This window comes from Pyxicephalus adspersus, chromosome 3 (genome assembly GCF_032062135.1).
Source record: "Pyxicephalus adspersus chromosome 3, UCB_Pads_2.0, whole genome shotgun sequence".
NCBI lineage: Eukaryota > Metazoa > Chordata > Amphibia > Anura > Pyxicephalidae > Pyxicephalus > Pyxicephalus adspersus.
In genome coordinates this window covers 150,813,498-150,833,696 of record NC_092860.1, presented here as the reverse complement: position 1 = coordinate 150,833,696, position 20,199 = coordinate 150,813,498, and the positions used below count along the sequence as shown (strand labels likewise).

Here is a 20,199-nt window from a genome sequence, read left to right as displayed (position 1 = left end):
CCGGTATTGCCAGGTATCCCTGACAATGAATAAAAAGTTTTACAACTGGACTGTGATCAGGAAAGTACGAACAGTTGTTATTGAAGAAGGTCCCGATTTACTGTACAGCGCTGTGTAATATGTTGGCGCTACAGAATCCTGTTTATTAATGATACTAATAATAAGAGACATCACCTGTCACTTTCTGCAATAACCACCTGCCTGATCGCCAAATGTATGGAGTGGGACTTCAGTTCAGGAATGTTGGGCACGTAGAGTAAATTCACCACCAGGACTGACTATGTGCCTATAGAAGAAACATCCCGCAGCTTTTACTTTGTTACATTACCAGCAGTCTCAGTGTCTACAGAACATAAAGTAACACTCATACATGAAGTGAGGCTAATTATTGACCAATAGACAATTGTTTTATTATTATTCCTAAAAAGCGCCAACATAATTCACAGCTCTGTACATTATAAAGAGGTTGCAAATGACAGACAGACACGGACTGTGACACAGGAGGAGTAGAGGACCCTGTAAGCTCTTAGCTTACAATCTAAGAGCAAAACTTTGTTAGATAATATAGAATTTCTCTTATAAGCCAATTCCAGTTGCATCTGATATTTGATACAACGAGCTGCAAAACTAATTTTTCTATAAATTCCAAAAAACTGCAACCATAGCAATAGTACTGCTTACAAGCAGTATTTTCCTGCATCCTCACCCCACTGAGCACGTCACCGACTTAAACCTGCCGAAGCCTGATAGCAGCCCGTGTAGGGTGACATTTAGCACGTCCATTAGGATCTGTGTTCACCATCCTCGTATTGTTTCTTAAGTTTGTTTTGTTTGTTTTTTTGCATGCAGATGTCTAATGCTTGCCAGAAGCTTAAAAAATATTTTGTTATATAAATCTTTTCACATATTTGTACTTAGGATTTATATCTGTGCTTATATTCTTGAAGAGCCAGAACTAAACCTGTGATACTCACCTGTCCCCATTCTCCTATCATCTTATCCTGGAGATCATCTTGGGCCATCTTGATCGGCCGGGCTGATGTCAGATGATGTAATTAATTCATTCCTGGCATGAACCACGCTACGTAATGCCCAAATTTGATGCTCAGCTTCCAAGATTGAAAGAACTGATATCCAATGAATGAAAAGAGTGGGCCAGGGATAATCAGAATGCAGAGGAAAGAAATAGATGATGCCGGATATTCTCCTGCCAGGAAATGAGGCGGACTCTATTGGATTTTCTGCAGTTTCTATAGCACATTATAGGAGGGTGCGCCCGTCCATTCGGGAGGATCCATCGTCTCTCTGAGGCAGTGTTACAGCAACCTGTCAAAACAATAACCGTGCTCAACCCAGAAATTAATTTAAGCCGGGTGGGAAGAAATTTTAGGTGGGTGGCAGCCCCTGTATTGTGACAAAACTCTTTGGTAACCACCCAAAAACAGCCGGGTGGGTGCTGATAAGTGCCAGGTGGTGCGCCCAGCTAAAAGGGCCTGGGGAGAACCCTGCAATAAAACCTAAGCATGGGATTTCATTATTCCCTTACTGTGACCAAAACTACAAACTGGGCTATATATACGCATCAATACCTTTTTATAAAGTGGCTTTGGAGAGACAGAACGGGGCTGTAAATGACTATAAAGTTCTGGGAGCCCAGAACTGACCATGTGCAGACAGGCCTGCTAAATGTCAGCTTCTGACCCCCAAATCCCTTGTCAGAAAAATCCAAGCACATGTAGACAGAATGCTGTGTTTCCATAAGACATGAATCTCCACTGTCAATCTCCATCCTCTGTGGAGGGCAGCCAAGGAACGCTTCAGAGGATAATGCCATTGTTAATAAAAAAAATTTAACAATTTTGTAGTTTTCAGTAATCGTAGCCTTTTGTTATTTATACGCCTTTACCCTTTATCCTTTCATTACCAGGTTATCACAAGCAATGTCCATTTCCCTTAATAATTCTATCTGGTAAATGTACAGGACCAACCAACTTGCAATATGATTTATGTTCCTTGTTGGAACAAATGTTTAAGATTACACTTTGTGTGAACCAAATGACTTGCAAAAGCAAAAATAAAAAAATCTCAGCTTTAATAGAGAACATATCAATGGAAAGAAGCAGGCAGCTCCAGCTACTACAGGCTGCCTGCAAAAAGCTACAGGGGGGCGGATACAAGACCAATCACACCGGGGAAAGAGAGAGAACCGCAAGAAGTGGTCTTCATTATAGGAAGCCCCATCACAGAGTACAAAAGAAGGTTTATGCTGGAATACTGCACAGATATAGAAGAATTATGCAAGGTATACTATTAAGTAATAATTAGGGATTAATCAAAGAATACACCTAGGTAAAGATTTCCGATCATGTTCTATCCCATATCTAATGATCACGGATGCAAATAGAAAGTTCTTAATCTGTGATTAAAATACACTTTCCCTGCATACACGTTCCTTGAATAAACTATATTTCTTTATAGGTTTAGGCTGGATTCACACCTGTAAGTGGGCAGGAGCAGATTTTTCTAACACAACGCATACAGTGTGAACAATGTCATTGCTCTTCAGTTTGGAAAGCAATGTGAGCGTCTCAAAAAAAGGAACAAAAAGAACACAAATGCGTTGACAGCCCATTGAAGTGAATGAGCTGCCTTATCGCTACACTCATACAACATATCGCACAATAACATGGGTGAAGTATGTTAGTGCAAATGGTCTACAAGTTAACAAATCTCTCCAGATCCTGGCACAGTGATCCGGGGTGCCTCTCCAAGGCTAAAGAGGACACACTTTCATCGGTGAAGCTGGGTGATACACCATGACCCAGGGTGTCCAGATCCTGCCACCAGGACCCTATAGTTCTCCTTCCCTTGCTCATATCTGCTAATTACCTAATACCCTATACCTATCCCTGTTATTTTTTCTTCAGGACACAAAGTTCATTAAAAACAGATCACAGTGGTTCTGCTGAATTATTTGGTTTATACCCCAATTGCAACTACCCTGCTAGAACCAGGGAAGGAGGAAGTACAGTTCATAAATGACCTCAGGACATCCATACTGAATATACATACATATCATAGAAATTACGGGCATGTCACTGGTTTGGTATATAAATGGCCTTTTTTTTGCCAAGAGATGAACAAAGTTCTTTGCTTCTTCCTGTTTCAGAAAGACAATAGCTGGCAGCACGGGGGGCTTAGCTGGTCCACCTGAGAATTAAAGGATGCATTCTAACTCTCTCTCTATACATTATATATATATTTTCAGGGAACCAAAACATGGATTAAAATCCCTCACCACACTTCATGGTAGCATTGTGTGTGTGTGATTTGTTTATGCTGAAGGCAGACTGTATTTTCTCAATTACATGTGAACCAAAAACCTTCTCTTCAGGCAGCAAGATTTTGAGCAAACCATTGACACAACTTTTTTTAATGAACGTCTACATTACTAACATTGACTGGCTATGAGAGAAACAAGGAGGGTCAGTTAAGGCTTATGTATATAGGTAATGTGGTTATAAAACATCTCATTGCTGCCAACTTAGGAGAACTAGTGGTCAACAATCACCAAAGAGACAAAAAATGCCCGTAAACGTGTTTTTAGTTAATTTCAGTGGATTCATAATGAATGGTCTGCTTGAAAACAATGACCGGTAATACATTCCAATATACCACATATGATGTTGGCTAGAAGCTGCCGTTGCTGACAGCTCATTAATAACTGTAAGCTGGTTGCTTGGCAGTCATGTTGGTGCTTTGGTTTCACCACTTACTGGTTGACCTAAGAATAGCGACCTTTTAGCCCTTTGAAGCCAGACAGCTCCAGGCCACAAGAATTTCTGAGAGAAGGCCAGCAATGGCATCCTTTTAATGACAGGTTCCCTTGCACTTTAAGCTAGCATGCTGCATGTAAATGGTCAGGACCTTGATGTCCAGTACTGTGAACGGGTCTTATCACCCCAGGAGACGCCCTCTTCCTCCCTGAAAACACACAGAAAATTATCTTTAGCTGTCAGAAGTCCTCCAAAGAATAGGTGACGAGGCACAGTCACGGGAACTGCAACACTTGTGTATACACATACAAGAGGCACGCACTGTAAAAAACAACAAAACGCTATCATGTAATGTACTTATAATGTAATGTAACTATAATGTAATATACAGAATAATTGTATAAAAGAAAGGTCTGACAAGAAGTGGATAAAATTGCTGATTTTTTAAACACACTGAAAAGAACTGACAATATAAATCAATTCATGCTGAACTCAAAACCCAAATTTAAAGAATATGGACAATGGCTGAGTATCAGAACTGTGCCTGTTTATTATTGGGGATATGGTCCCTCAACTACTTATTGTAATTGAGTGACTGAAATGCATTTTGATTGATAACAAAGAACTGAGATAAAGAATCAATTGTGCATTGTGTTGTGTGGTGGTTGAAAAGATTTTAAATGGTAAGTTAAGTAAACTGAAAATAAATCCATTTAAAGCCAGTTTACCTGAGGCAAGCTCAACTCATTATGCGGTTTGCAATGCCCATGACAGGTCAGTGTTGAAGCTAAAAGGTCATCATTATCACTGCTCATCTTCACACCAAAGCAGGTATGTCTGGTCATCCTAACTTATACTTTTTTGAAAATCATTTATAAATGGTGCTTTACAACATTATGCCAGGAAACACACTGAAAATGTGGACAGTAATTTGATGTTTATAGCTGAAAAAAAACATCAGCTCTCCACCACCATTCAGTGGATGCAGCAGAAAGAAGTGAACATTGTGGAGCAGCCTTTCACAAACTTTTTAACATGGGGGAACCCTTGAAATAACTTTCAGGTCTTCAGGGAACCCCTACTATAATTCCTATATTCACAATTCACATTAAATTAGTGTGATGGTCAATGGGGAATAATTCATCCTACATTGCTAATCAGTAGGAAGAATGTCACCCTTACAGATAGGCAAAAAGATCATTGGTGTCACTGGTAATTGACCTGAGAGGTACAAGGTGTTCATTGCATAAGAAAACTCTAACAACCTCTGGGGGAACCCTGGTTAAGTAACACTCTTCTGACCACGACATCATTGACGAACTTTGGAGAGTGCTCAAACATAGAGTTCATCCTAAACAAAGGATGGGTAGCTTTAGGACAGGGGTGTCAAGCTCAAATACACAGAGGGCCAAAATTAAAAACTTTGACAAAGTCGCGGGTCAAACTTGAAGTTTATTGAAAAAATTGAGGAAGTTTTTCCTTCTCATTAGATATAAAACCTTTACATATGGAAACAAAGAGGTTTTGCTTTCAGCACTACTACAATTTCCTAAGTCAAGAAAATAGTGCAATGCGGGGCCACGTATAGGCAGAGAGGCCGCTGGTCTATGGACGCGAGTGATGCCTGGAATTTTAGTAGCAGTGCTACTCATATGCCAGTTGCAATTCATATTTAGAATTCCTATGGGGGCCAAATAAAATCCTCTAGGGGCCAAATTTGGCCTTTGGGACAGAGTTTGACGCCCCTGCTTTAGGACATGAGATAATAAAGGGCTTCATTTATAAAAGACTGAAAATTGTCATTGATGCCAAAGGAGGCCATGTATGATATTAAGAACCAAGAGTAATAAACAGGACCATATGAGAGAGGCTGGTAGGTAGTTATGATAATGCCAAAACATTTTTGGGCCTCTAAGAAAGAGATGAAGTTAAAGGAATGGGACAGGTTAGAGACAGAATTAGATGATGCTTAATGTCCTCCTGCCAGAAAAAAGATGGGCTCTATCAGACTTCAGAGGACTCCGTACATCTTGGCAAAAATACTGTTCAGCTTTAAAATAAAAGAAATATGTTTGGCCTGATCAATTGTTTCCCTACAAAAATATTCATACATTACAGATATTGTCAGGTTGTATTAACCTGGGAACACAACTATTTGTTTTAAAGGTTCAAATGGAGAGATGTCCCTGCCACACATATTAGTTCTCAGGATTTTGGACGTTCCTGCCCACCTTGTGTTGTCCCATTTTCTCCTGCTGAATAAAATTAAGTAAAAATCCAGCAGTAAGATAAATACTCTTTCCTACAGGTTACAGTAGAATTGCAGACTTGAGAGGAGAGGTGCAGCATCTAATTTGGGATAGACTGACCTCAGAAATAACCCTGTTCCACCAGGAAACATATACTCATCAGAAAGCAGAGACATAACCACAGTGACACATGATGTGGTTAATAATTCAAGACCTGTTACATTTGGCAAATTACTTGCAGACATACCTATTAACTGGACCTCTGAACCAGACTGGAAGCTCTAGTGTCTGGATGTATAGGAGAGATTCAGGTAGGAATACAATGTTATTCATAGGTCACGGAAGAGAATGGGGCCCTCAAATGTGTGACGGAAGAAGAAGTGTTCAACTTAAAAGATTAAAAGCTCCTCTGCCAAATAGGAAAAGTTACTGATTCTAATTACTTAAAATAGGACTGAATTCTGCATCAATGTACAGGAAACAAAATTTACAAATTACATATTGGAAGACTAAAGAATCCCCAGCTATACCCATTTATAAAATTTAAAAACTAGTTGTGTATTTTAATGTTTTTAGAAAAATTGCATTTTAACTAAACAAGAAATAAGTAAATAGGATTTCAACTAAAGAAAAAAAAAGCAAAGGTTGTCTATTATATTATGTGGTGGTTATTATGTGGTGAATTCAAAGAGCAGCCCATCCTGGCTTTTGCGCTGGAAGCCCTGTTAGTATGAATTGTGCTCCATTGCAAAATTCTTCTGCTTTTAAATAGCAAATTGGCCTATATTCACCTGATTCTCAATTTATTCTATGTGCAGGTAGGACTGTGAACACATTGCAATGATTTGTTTGTAACAAAACTACTATTCTTCCAAAAAGAGTGGCCAATAAAAGCACTACCAATGAATGATACCAAATATAATGATACCTCTTCCTTCCTCTGATCTATTTAGATAATAGTATTTGTCAGTCCCAGTTAATGCAAAATGATAAACAAGAAAAGACAGAAGAAAGCTGGGGTTTGTTAAAACGGCATAAGGGAAATTTTAAACTTAAGGTCTAATAGTTTGTACAATTCATGTTAGTAGGTCATTCCCAATAACTTCATAGGAGATAGCTAGCTAAAAAGAGGAATCCCTGGGTATAAAAAAAACAAAGAAGTAGAGCGTCTTGTTTCCTGACGCATTTCGCCTATTGACATCCTCAGGGGATTTGCAGAGATTGTTAGAGTACTATGTATAAACATACATAACATTCTCTCCTTATCCCTTGAGGAAGCCAACAGGCAAAATGGGTTGGAAAATGAGATGGTATACTTTCTTTTTTTCTTCATACCTAGGGATTCTGTATATCTATATGGTCCTATCTTCTGTTAAGTTAATGGGAATGACCTACTAACATGACTTGTACTTGAGCTTGTTGATATGTGTACAAACTATTTGACCTTACATTTAAAATATACCTTTTTGCCGTTTTACCAAACCCCAGCTTTCTTCTGTCTTTTCTTGTTTATGACACTACCAATGGACACAAGTAGTGGTCCTGGAGATGGTTTCAGATGGGCACACACAAGAAGCTTTTCTAGTTTGCACAGATAATAGCAGGCCTCTTCTAATGTCTGTCAAATTAATATGCATCACTTTTTATGTTTCCCTGGATTATACCTTAAGGTTAGCTGGTCCATTATTGGGAAACATTCCACTGTTTATTTTTAAGAGCAACCCACTGCCAGGGACCTAGGAAAATGGCTTTCAAGTTTTGCTGAACGATGCCCTGAAATAACAGGCAAGTGACGGGGACACATTGTTTAATCTCTCCTTCCTTTCGTCAGGTCACACCAGCGACATAAATAATTGGAAAAAAAAATAAAAAGCAGAAAGGTTTAAATACAAAACGTTTTATCGCACTCATACGAGCGAGTGGCAGGAGCCTATGGCCTTGTCTACATTAGTGCGGAGGGCACAGATTTGTCTGTCAGTCCTGGAAGGTGTCGCTGCAATGAGGCAGGTCGTTAACCCAATAAGAAATCGGGCCGGGAGAGGGCCTAGACAGTGAGCGAGCGCTTGGGCTGCGGGGAGAGCGTTCCAGGTCTGTGTAAGTTTATCTAACAGAGCACTTAGCGGCTACAGTCTATCCCAGATTACACGCTTTAACTGGACGCACTCGGCTCACGTTACATCAGCTGGGGTGACCTGGTTATAAGCCTCAGGTAAAATGTACACTTTACAAAGCACTCTTTCTGAGGCTCAGACACAACCGAGGAGTCCTGGCTTTTCATGGAGGTCACAGAGAGCAGCGGTTCACACAATCACACCTTGCGGTCTAATTAGAACTAAGTATTTTTCTTTTTGCCAGCATAACATAAACCAAGTGAAATTTTCAATAAACAATAACTCAGGGGAAAAAAAAATAAGTTTACCCGGTTCCCAAACCCTTTTAACGGTCAAGAAATTAAAAAAAAAAATGATGTTTTAGTAGGTCATAGCGTCAATGACTAAAAATAAAAGTTCTGTGTTTATTAAGTTCAGGTTTTGGTTACAAGGATGAAATGGGGGTTGTGGATACAGATTGGGAATGGCTACCACTGGTCCTTAAGTGGCCAATCCCAGGACTACACTTACATATTTTACTATTTGTGCAAAAGTGAATGGGCATTTCTCCAACTGGTTGAGTTTACATGCTTCCAGGGTACTGTTTGTACACAGCCACAGTCATCTTGGAACATAAAAGAGCCTTCCTCATACTGTTGCTATCAGGTTGGAAATGTCAATAGTCTACATTGGCATTTCCAACATGTTAGCAACAGTTTGAGGAAGACTCTTGTGTTCCAAGAAGACTGACTGTGTACAAAGTCAGCTCTAAAGGGACATTTGTGGAGGCACGGCAAAGTGCCCTGACCTCAACCCTGCTGACCACATTTGTAAAGGATTCAACACTTAATTTTGAGTTATGTCTTCTCATCTAGTACCTGACCTCACAATCCTTTAACTCTCAATTTCCCTCAGATATACTCCTAATCATTGTAGAAAGCCATTCTAGAACAGCAGTGATTGTTGCAGCGGCAAAGAGGGACCAACTCCATATTAACGTCCATGATTTTGGAATGGGATGTGTGATGGTCAGGTGTCCACAAACCTTTGGCTATATAATGTGCCATTTATTTTTCCGTTTTGGGGAAATTGGATAAGAGTTAGGACTATGGCAAAAGCAACACAAACAGATATCAAAATGCTTTTCCGTATTAGGAGTTGAAGGGCTAGAACTCCAATCAGCTATTCATTTATACACTGTGGCGTCTGGTTTTAGAGATCACTTCATCTGCATTTCTGAAACTTAATAATCTGAGACACGCTGTGAACAGGTCATGTTTAGACAGCTAAAAAGGACCGAAGGATTAAAAAAAACCTTTGGAAGCCTTATTATGCTTTTCTGCTTTCCATACTTCCATTTTAATTTAGTATGTTAATGATCCTAAACTGTATGTCAATATCTGGTGAATGTCAAACTCCCAATAGCATCATGTTTCCATTTCTCAGCCAGGTCAGCTTTCTGCTTCGCAGACACAGCAGGAGGTGCGCAGATAAAGAGCGACCCCTTGAGGCGAAATCGCAGCCATCAGGCGTGTAATATGATATAAGATATTGTGTAAAAGCCTGAACATAATTGGCACAGATAAAATGAAGAATCTAAACATGCAGGGAATATAACAAGCACTCTTGTACAAATATTATTACTTAGTAATGTATTGGAGGTGCAATGGAGATGTCTGTATTGATCATTGCATCAAATCGGAAGGGGGTGTCAAGCCAGACCAGGTCCCAATGGGTATGTGAGTTCGCCCCAGTTTGTTAAGTATCTGAGCCTTCTGTAAGATTGAGGCTTGATTTCACACACTATATTTGAATAGAAATGTAAAGTGATTCTGTACACATTTTCTTTGTTTAATATGGTCCGGACTAAAGAAGACAATTAAAAATGATAAACTCTTAAGTAGAGTGAGCATAAAACATCCATATTTTATTTCTATATTCTTTTTAGTGGGTGAAACTTTAGGCTTCTGTTTACATATTTTCCTATTTCCCTTTAACACAAGTTAAAAAAAGGAAACTGTATACAGAGCTCAGTAACTGAAGCTGAAATTTAAGTATCATCTGTCTTCAGATGTCAATAGCTTGGAGCAAGTCCCTACCCTACTGCTCATGAATTCATAGTATCACATGGGAGATGCTTGGAAAAAGCCACACACTACACCACAGAAGAATTTAAGTCGTACAATCATACATACACCCTGACTTCTGAGGTTCCTAAGCACTCAGCCAGGTATGTGATCATCTAAATAGGTACATCTTTGTTTTTAGGTTTTATATGAACACAGGGCCATCTTAAGATCTTTTGTGACCCACACACTTACCTACGTCAATGTCTCTGCCAATCAGAAGACTGGTGCAGTAAAGTGTATATTCTACCGGAAGTTTACTAGCCATATGGTGATGGCAATCAATATTATCAACTAGTAGAAACTAAACTATTTGAAGTACAGAAACTGGCAACCCAACTAGCAGACAGGAGTTGGCGTGTTATCTGACAAGTCAAAGGGCATAGGCAGGGAACAAGAGCTTTAGCAGTCAACCCGGGGAAGCAGTAGGAAACCCCGATTCATAGAAGGGTTATAGAAGCCAATTCAAAATAGATACCCAACAAGCCAAGGGGTAATGGTAGGTACCTTACTATCCAAATGGCACTGGTGGGAAACCAATCTAGCCAAAGGGCCCTGGCGGGAAATCTATCTATAACAGAACTATGAAGACTGAGATATTAGTACAATATTAATGGTAAACATTTAGGCCAGAGTAAGACCACAAATAAAATGAAGTTAAATGTTGAATGGTAACAAATATCCCAATTAACAGATGGCCAGTGGCTGCAGATCAACAAAAAGGTGGTAGAATATCATTCAGACTTGCCAAAGGTGGAAGAAAGCCTTCAAGGACTAGCAAAGGATAAGACACAAGTCATTTATGAAGGGAGGGCAGCGGTAGTCAACAAGAATATTTTAGAATGAAAATGGGGTGCTACAAGCAAAAAATTGGGGGTGAAAAAAGAGAAAATCTTAATGCCTAAGCAAAACAGGTACAAAGCTTAACAAGAGTAGAGAAAAAAAAGCCAGCTCATTCTATTCACAGGTTACAAGTAAAAGGATCCAAGAAGCAGCCCCGAGCATTGATGTCACTTGACCACATCAGACCACCAGGTATGATGGTAGACCATGCAAAGTCTACATTTCCTGGGGTAATACCAGCAGCTCCAATATATAGGAGAACATTAGGAAGGCACAGTGAATAGCCAAGTATTACACAGAGGTCCATTATCCCAGAAGGACAGGGTTAGCAAACAATGGCATTTGCATAGATTCGGGAGAACATGAAAATAACAGTCCTATCCAAAATTGTATAGGATGTACTAGCATCTCATTAAAAATATATATATCAAAAAAACACTTCCAATAGTGACTAGGAAAATTGACGGGTACTGTTCAAGTTACAGTAAAAATTGATAAAGGACTACAGACGAACAATGTTGGACAAAGTCATAACCCAAGATGTGTAGGACCAAGGCACATGCTAGAAAATGCAAGCACGCACCAAGAGACCACTGGTACAGCCTCATCGATCACTTTGCGCGGTTAAGTGTAAAAAGTCGAACCTTTCCCATACCATAGAATGGTCTATCGTGCTGGCAGCCAACTTCATGCACAATACGAATTAAAGGCTTCTGATGGAGTAAGAACTTCGGGTCGGCCATCTTATGTCTTCCGCCTAGAGGTCCCGTTGATTCCCAGCAGTAATACAGTCTATAGCGATGATTAATTGTCCCTTCTGTGTCGCTAAAGAACCCCGGGCACATAAATATCACTGGTAAGCGGGGGGGGAATACAAACCGCGTTGCTGGGTTACCATTGCAGACCAGAGAGACTCCGCCATTCCCACGAAAATGTTTCCAAAATGGAAAATTTGAAGAAGCCCATAAGAAAAGCTAAATTTAGTTATTTAAAAAAGGTACATAAAAAACTGAACCTAACTAGAACAAAAAAAAAACACTAGACTGCCTAGGCCAAAACAGATTCCCAACAGCGTGTTAATGAAGCGCAGCTTGACGGTGTCATGAGATGACGGATTGCATAGCCATCAGTCTTCCAAGGGCCATCTGTTACAGGATGAAAGCATCTTAAGACAGGATTGGGGATAGAGAGGGGACAGTGTCACTAGAAAGTTATACCCCTGAAGCATCAGGAAGCCATGTGAATGCTAGCCGTGCGTTCCGAAAACAAGGAGATACTGCATCATCGTGGCAGCATGGACAAAGCGCCAGTTCTGTTTGTTGTTGTTTTGGTTTTTTGTGTTTACTGTGAGACACATAGAAAGATGGTCTTAATAGGACAGAGGCATCAGTCAATGACTGCAACTTCATTCACACTTTCCATCCGACCCCATCCATCTTCTGGGCAAAAGCGATGACAGCGGACAATTCAACACCTCTCCTCCTCCTCCGTCCCTGGCATACCAAGACAACAAAGTTCCACTAAGAAAGAGCGAAGCTTCAGAGGGTCTTGCTCTACTGCTGCCATCTCTGTGCCCGTCTTTCATCTGCACACACAGAAGAGGATTGTAACTAAAAGTTAATATTTTCTGGACAGAAAAAAGCCAGGCACCTGGACAGCTGTAAGGATGGCCTTTCCCACTGCTGTCTGCAGCTGTCCTTCCATCTAAAGGACCAGATCTGAACCAGGCTGAAGAAAGAAAAATATAAATACATAATATATATTATTTATTGCATCTTTTATTCCTAGAAGCCAGCCGAGTGTATATTTCTTGATAACCCAAAACAGCTTTAATTCAGGTTGTCTATTGGAAACTATAATTTTTTGTTCCCATAGCTCAGGGGTGACCTTACACTAAAAGTACAACACTTCTAACTCAATTTACAAATAAGTTGCATTTTGGGGTAAGGACAGACTAGAAATATGTTTTACCTTCGTCCACCCATTATGGAATTCATTGTCATAAACACAGAAGGACTAAAAGTACAATATACATCTAAAAGTACAATATATGATACAATAGTGGCATTATTACTCATTATTATTATTATAAGTTATACATTACAAAAAGGAAGATCATTACTTTGTAAATTTATATTACAGTTAAGAGCATATATTGTAGGCTAAAGTGGTGACATCACTGCTCCAATAGATCGATTTCAAGTATTATCAGTGACATCATTGCTCCAATATATCTACCTCAAATATAAGCCGTGACATCATTGCTCCAATATATCTAACTCAAATATAAGCCGTGACATCATTGCTCCAATATATCTAACTCAAATATAAGCCGTGACTTCACTGCTCCAAAATATCTACCTCAAATATAAGCCGTGACATCAATGCTCCAATATATCGACCTCAAATATAGGCTGTGACATCACTGCTCTAAAAACCAGACACTTTACTTACCTACCCTTATGTTTTAAACAAAAGCTACTTGATAAGTGTGATATGATCGGTCAATTGTGTTTTAAATTACAAAAGTGATATTTCTACTCTATAAATTATCATTGCAGTCATTGCAAAAATCTTCAATTACACATTATACAGTTTACAGAAGTGATATTTATTATTTTCAGAAATACGTTTTAAAAATATTTAACAGGTGTGAAGTTGATCCACTAAGTGATTGACATTACTACTTGCTGAATTTTCTGGCCAAGTTAAGATATCAATTGGCTTATTCTTGCTTCCTAATTAAAGCTAAACACTGGCCAAAGCAACTTCTTGATTATTGCAACAGCTTTCCTGTGGCTTTATATTACTATCATTTCCTAAATGTTGCCACATTTGTTGAAAAAAATGGCAGCCTGGTATATCCTCTCAATTCTTCATCACTATACTCCTGAGCACACAAAAACCAAGTGGTTACAACTGCCCTTTCCTCTCCAGGGGGAGAATGGTCACATAACTGCCCTTGTAGTTTTCACAAGGCAGCACAGACGTCCTTACATTAGCACTGCTGGATTTTAGGTGAACGATCCTTCCTTCACTGTGATAGCAAAGTCATGTAAAAGTCTTCTGACTTTGCCGAGATAGGACATAGGTTGATAATGAGATTCATCAGCTTGTTTTAGGTGTCAATGGGAGCAGAACTTTTTATTTCTACACAAAAGTTTAACATTATGAGTTGAAAGTAGTGCAAAAACTACTAATCCTGAAATACAGTATGTGGTGCACATTTAAAACACATACTGTATGAAATACACAAAACATTCTGTAATAAGTATGACTTGAGCTGGCCTTTGTAAACAGAATTCTACAAAAACGTTTCTGATATTTGCACCTCAGTCCAGAATTACAGCCATCCAGATCCATATTCTGAAGTGAGACATTGTAAGAAGTCAGCGAGCAGACAAAAATATAAAAAAATATAAAACAATAAAAAACCTTTTCGGATTCTTTTTATTCATGGATGCACAGACAGGGTGTTTTTGGGGTGACCCCTGTCACCACCCTTGCTATTTATTATGTATACGAGGAAGATATTCTCACATATTTTCCTAGTGAGAACAGGCTGCCCTGTGCCGGGAATAAGATTTTATAATGCCTTGTGTGGAATGATATACTAAGAAGTGAATGGAATTGTTTTGTTTATTATTATGCAGTTAACACTTGGTAATTGGCTCTGGCTTTGTGTGTGGTTTATAGATTAGAAGAAAGTCAAACAAATAAAACACAATGAATGAGATCATTAGATGGTTTGATGGCTCTCAGCTGGCATTCATAAACGGCAAAGGAGGGTCGGGTCACTGTACAGTTCATACACGATAAAGAACTTGGGATACATAACACTACTCTATTTAATGTACAGCACTGCGTAATATGTTGGCACTATATAAATACAGTTTAATATTATTAATGATAACATAAGAACCTGACAGTCCTTACACGGCAGGCTCAGTGGATCTCCATGCAAAATATGCCGACAGAAAGAGAGTTTTTTTCCAGTGATGACTGCAGGACTTTTACCTGCTTGGGTGTCACAAGTCAAAACATAAGCTCCTATGTAATGTATGCATTAGGACAAAGGTGGATTCACATCTGTGTGGTGCATTACTGTACTCAAAAGCCTTGACATTTTACCGAGTTCTGCTATCAGACATAGAGCTGTCATTAGGTGACATACATAGCAATGTTCTCCACAGCCTCTTTTAGCTGGGTGCACCACCCAACACTTTTCAGTAACCACCTGGCTGCTTTTAGGTGGTTACTGAAGAGTTGGGTCACAATACGTACAATAAGTTTTATGGAGAATACTGTATAGTATGTATTTTTTTTAAATATTAACCTCCTCTCCTCCCACAAAAGCTGCATAAAAGATTATGAGGGGAGGTGAGGGGGACCAAGAAGCTGGGCCAGTACAAAAATTAATTAAATAATCTCAGAGGAGTTGAGCACATGCAAGTAGAATGTGGGCTGTTCTAGGGCCTGACTTTAAAATCTGAAGTAGTCAACTCTCAAGTTCAACAGCAAATTCCAAATGAAAAAATATTTGATATATAAGATATTTGATATATATTTTTGCTTTTGCCTTTTGTTACTAAGTTGGTAACATGGTCCCTTTAAGGCATTCCAAGCATTTCAATTGGGCTGCCAACACACCTCAATGTAAACTTTACTGCACAAGTAACAACAGATGGGTCACAGTGAGGTGTTGTGCAGCCCTGGCTAAATAGGTTGGGTTGCCATTAAAAAGGAGTTGGCATCATGCATTACCATGTGTTGCCAAAGCTTTGTGCCAGAACTGGAATTTGGCTTGAGACTCCAGCTTTAAGAATATTTTACATTCAGGTAAAATTAGTATTTTTAGTAATGAAAGACTGCAAGGAATGATGGAGATGAGCTTTTAAGGGTGAACCAGCAGCAATATGCAACGTAAGTAATAGCAATATATGTATTCTGGTCTGCATCTCCAGGTGGGTGCATTGGTTTTCCATAATGTAGCACCATCTACCATAGATATGTGGAGGAATTTAAAGTGGAACTTATTTCTCGCTTCGAGAAATGCATGATCAGGCAGGTGGGGATTGCAGAAAGGAACAGGCGGATGTCCCTTCTACAATAATCGTTTCTACCTTCTTGATTCTGCGTGCGCAGGGCATGAATGAACTTCATGCAGGAGTTACATAATCAAGATGGCTAAGAACAAACAAAGATGGCTAAGAACAAACAAAGATGGTGGCGCCCTGATATGTAACGGGGATAGGTAAGTAGCACAGGTTTAATTTCACTTTAATGAAGAAACAGTGACTAGTTGTTGTGAACATTGGTTCACCCCTCCTACCCTAGCTATTTGGTAGTTCGGCCCTTCGTAATTATAAGCTAATAGCAGGCTCAGGAAGCAAAATTCCTTATTAGAACAGCCTGTGATTATAGAGAACTGGGGTGATCTTTGACACATCAGTTTAGAGTGCCAGCAAGACATTTTAGGCATCTATTACAGATCATGTACATACGATTAAATTTTCTATAACAAAAAAATAAAGTTTTAAAAAAAGTGAGGAAGATTTAGAACTTCCTTCCTGTTTTTATTCCTGCCAGTGTCCCGAGGAGATTCCCCCATTTAATTTTTTTATTCCGTGCCAGTGTTGGGGAGATTCCCCCATTTAATTAAAATCCAACAGGTGACGAGGTATTCCTTTATTTTTTAAGCCAGTACTCCTTGATGAATGAGTTTCACCCCAGAATATATTCTAAAAACAGTACAAACCTGACATCCTCGATTCTTTTTTAGTTTATTAGAAAAAAGTCTTGGCTGGAGTTCTACTGCTATCAGGAATTAGATGCAAAATGAAAGCAATAGGATCGTCTTGTTGGCCTTGTTTTTGCCTTCCTCCTGAAAAATAACAGTGTACTTTCTACGTCAAGAAACTCCTGTTCTGTAACCTGCCCTACATTATAAGATCTAAGGCAATGCCTACTAACTGCTAGTCCCTGTAGATTTGGAGTGAGGTTTATTCATGTCACTACTGTGCTATTCACTTTTTCTGGAGGCTTTAACATGAGGAAGCAAAACCCTGCCTCTACCAAGATGGCAACCTTCACTAACAGAGACAGAGGAGAAAAAGGAATGGTTAGAGAGCAAAGTTTTTGCAAAAAGACCACAGGCCATTCTGGATCTCTACCTGCCTATAGTGGGTACACTTGATATAATTAATATATCCACAGTTCACAGTACATTAGTGTGGTGGTCAGTGGGAATAATTCCGCTTACATTGCTGGTCATTGGAAAGAATGTAATCCTTACAGATAGCCAAAAAGTTCATTGGTGTCAGTGGTAACTGAGCTGAGAGGTACAAATTGCTCATTACTCAAAGAACCACTCCGTAAGAACCCTGCTTGAGAAGCACTGGTTTGGAGTGTACAAAATTAAACACATTCTCTATAATTCCATAAAAAAAATGTAACAGGTTTTGTTATCTTATAAGGAGCTTGTATACCTTTTCTTGCCCAGTATTCTTGTTTGGTTTTAAATTTTAAGTTGCAAGCGTTCACTAAACTTGGCATGCGGAAAACAACCCTGTGGTGGTACAGAGGCCTTACAAGTGTCTCCTAATTCTCTGCTGTAAGTTTGGCAGCCCTGAGATTCCAGCACTTTTTCCCCCGCTCTCTTGTTGAGCATTAAAAGCATTAGATGTTCACAAAATCACCCAATGCGTGGCTAAAAGTCACATGAATGTTGTAGCATGCAAAGGTCATCCCTGTTTTTTCCTTTTTTATTTTTTTGTCAAGAAAGGCGTTAGCGTCAGTTTCCTCCGTATCCATCACTGCAAAGGCTGAAGAACCAAGCTGACAGGCCTAAAAGGCAAGTAAGAACCAGGTCTGGTATCTAATCCCTCGCGTCTTATTCCAGGACCCCCTCCTCCCCATTCCTTCTCACCATCTTCTCTCTCTCTCCTCTTGAGACCTTACGGGCCCTCAGTCACACATCTTGAAAGAGAAACAAAACACAAAACAACAAAGGCTTACTTGTCTTAAGTCGATGAAGGCCAATTGCAGTGTGTCCCCTTGGAACCCAGGCACTGGTCCGGATTTGGCAAAACCTGTGGGAAAGAAAAGGCCATGAAAAGCGCTTTTAAACAACCATGGACAGGAAGATTGGCAGACGGATGACAGCGAGGACAAGGGAGGCTGGGGGAGAGGAGGAACAGGCTTCTAAGGAGCCATGTCTTCGGGCCTTCACGCTCTTTGTCTGCTCTTCAAAATTTGTGTCATCAAAACGCCATTAATTCCAGCATCCTGACAGCAAAAAAAACTGTACTAACTCAACCTGAAATCTATTCCCATGGACCACTCCGAGTTACGTGCTATTTGTTTGGTCAATGGAAAAACAACTCAACGGAAAAAAAAAGGGAGATGACTGGAGGTGGGGGTAGCATTGTCTGGGATCGAAGGATAAAGAAAAAAAGAAAATAAAAAAAAGTTTTTGTTTTTCCGTCTCTCTTTTTTCACTGCCATCTTTTCACAATAAAATCTGCGGCTGTGGAAAAAAAAAGTTCCTTTTGCTTTCCGAAACCTTTGTATATCGCAGGTCGCTGAAAGAATTTTCTGATTTCATGCCTGTCACCTCGTTCCTTGAGTGTTTATCAATAATAAATAACTAAAGCATTAGGGAACATATATTTCCATTATCTGTTCCGGTGCATTAGGTGCTGGGCTCCCGTACTGAGTGGCCCCATTGACTCAAGGACTGGGAGTCTCTCTAAGAGGATTACATGGTCTCTGCTGTAATATTATAGGCTGTATGGATAAAAGGGGTACTCTATGCATAGTACAGTGTGATGTACTCTGAGACCCAGCACCGTGCTGCCTTCTCAGCACATTCCCTGGGTGAGAAACTTCACGGGGTCTGCCGGGTGACGCGCATTTTCTCGGGTTTAGGAGTCACTTCTTAGCGTCTGCAAACACGGTGAGAATTAGTGCTGCTGTTTGATTGGCAGCGTTGAGCCGGGTATAAAGGCCTAGTTTCTCGGCTCCGCGCCTGATCCATCAATTCAATTGGTTCCTGAAGCTCTGATGAAGGAGGACAATGGTTGGGAAGTGTACACAGGTGTCGGGCCGGACAGTGAGAGGAAATGTCTACATCGCACTTTACTATACAAATCAATGAAACCCCTATATAGGACCCATTAGCACGCCTTTCAATCTTGGCACAAAGCACAACTTCTCCAGCAGATCCTGGGGAAACTGAAAGTCTGGTACAATAATCGCCAAGTGTCCAAATATTTAAAGAAAATGAAAATGTGATTAAAAGCGTTAGAGGAAAGCAGAGAGTGCAAATTATAGGGAGAAAAAGTCAGGGCGTGAGTGAGAGAAGGAGCTTCTACATTAACTTTTACAATAACTATTTGGCTAATTACATTTGAATTACAATATTTCTTTATTAAAGAACTATTAAACAAATCAGATCATGACAATTGTTTCATATAACATTAGGGGTATAGTAAAACAGTTACTTTTTATAATTTAGGAACATGCTCGTTGCCTCTGCCAGGCTTCATGGAGTTTCAGACTGAATTACAGGCACCCTGTTGCATGAAATTGGTGGTTTTCCCAAAGATCATCCTAAATTCATTGATATGGAAGTGATATCTTTGGAATGATGTCAGGGTGCACTCTTCTTATTACAAAGCCCCATTTCTCCTATATCCTACATGATGAGGTTCCACCTTATTCTGTAGGTGCTTTAAGTTCCATAAAAATGGAAATTTTGCATGTTTTACATGCTAGTGGCTTAATTGCCTTCCTCCAACATTGCCCTCAGTGTTGGTGTATGAGTTTGGTAGGGAGAATAGAGTGTGAGCTCCTTTTAGAACTGATATTATTAAATTCCAACATGAAAATGTGCTGCGGAATATGTCAGGACCATGGAAATGGGAAAAATATAAAAAACCTTTACAATCCTGAATGGAAGCAATCATCCTTTTTCACCTTGGGTTATATAATAGCTCTGGCAGAGGGAGAACTATTAATTGGTGCATCATTTAGGGGGGAAATATAAAAGAGCTCACCATTCGCATTGCATGGAGTCTGACTCCCAAGAATGCATATATATATATATATATAT

At 39.6% G+C, this 20,199-nt stretch overlaps 1 protein-coding gene across 4 annotated transcripts in view; it reads right to left on the bottom strand.

The window, feature by feature from the left end:
- Positions 1-20,199, bottom strand: part of EXOC6B (exocyst complex component 6B) — a 186,461-nt gene that overhangs the window by 45,185 nt on the left and 121,077 nt on the right. For all 4 annotated transcript variants that reach the window (XM_072406673.1, XM_072406674.1, XM_072406675.1 and 1 more), the window contains one exon: positions 18,102-18,175. In XM_072406673.1, coding sequence (XP_072262774.1) covers positions 18,102-18,175 — 74 coding nt within the window. The remainder of the gene's footprint in view (positions 1-18,101; positions 18,176-20,199) is intronic.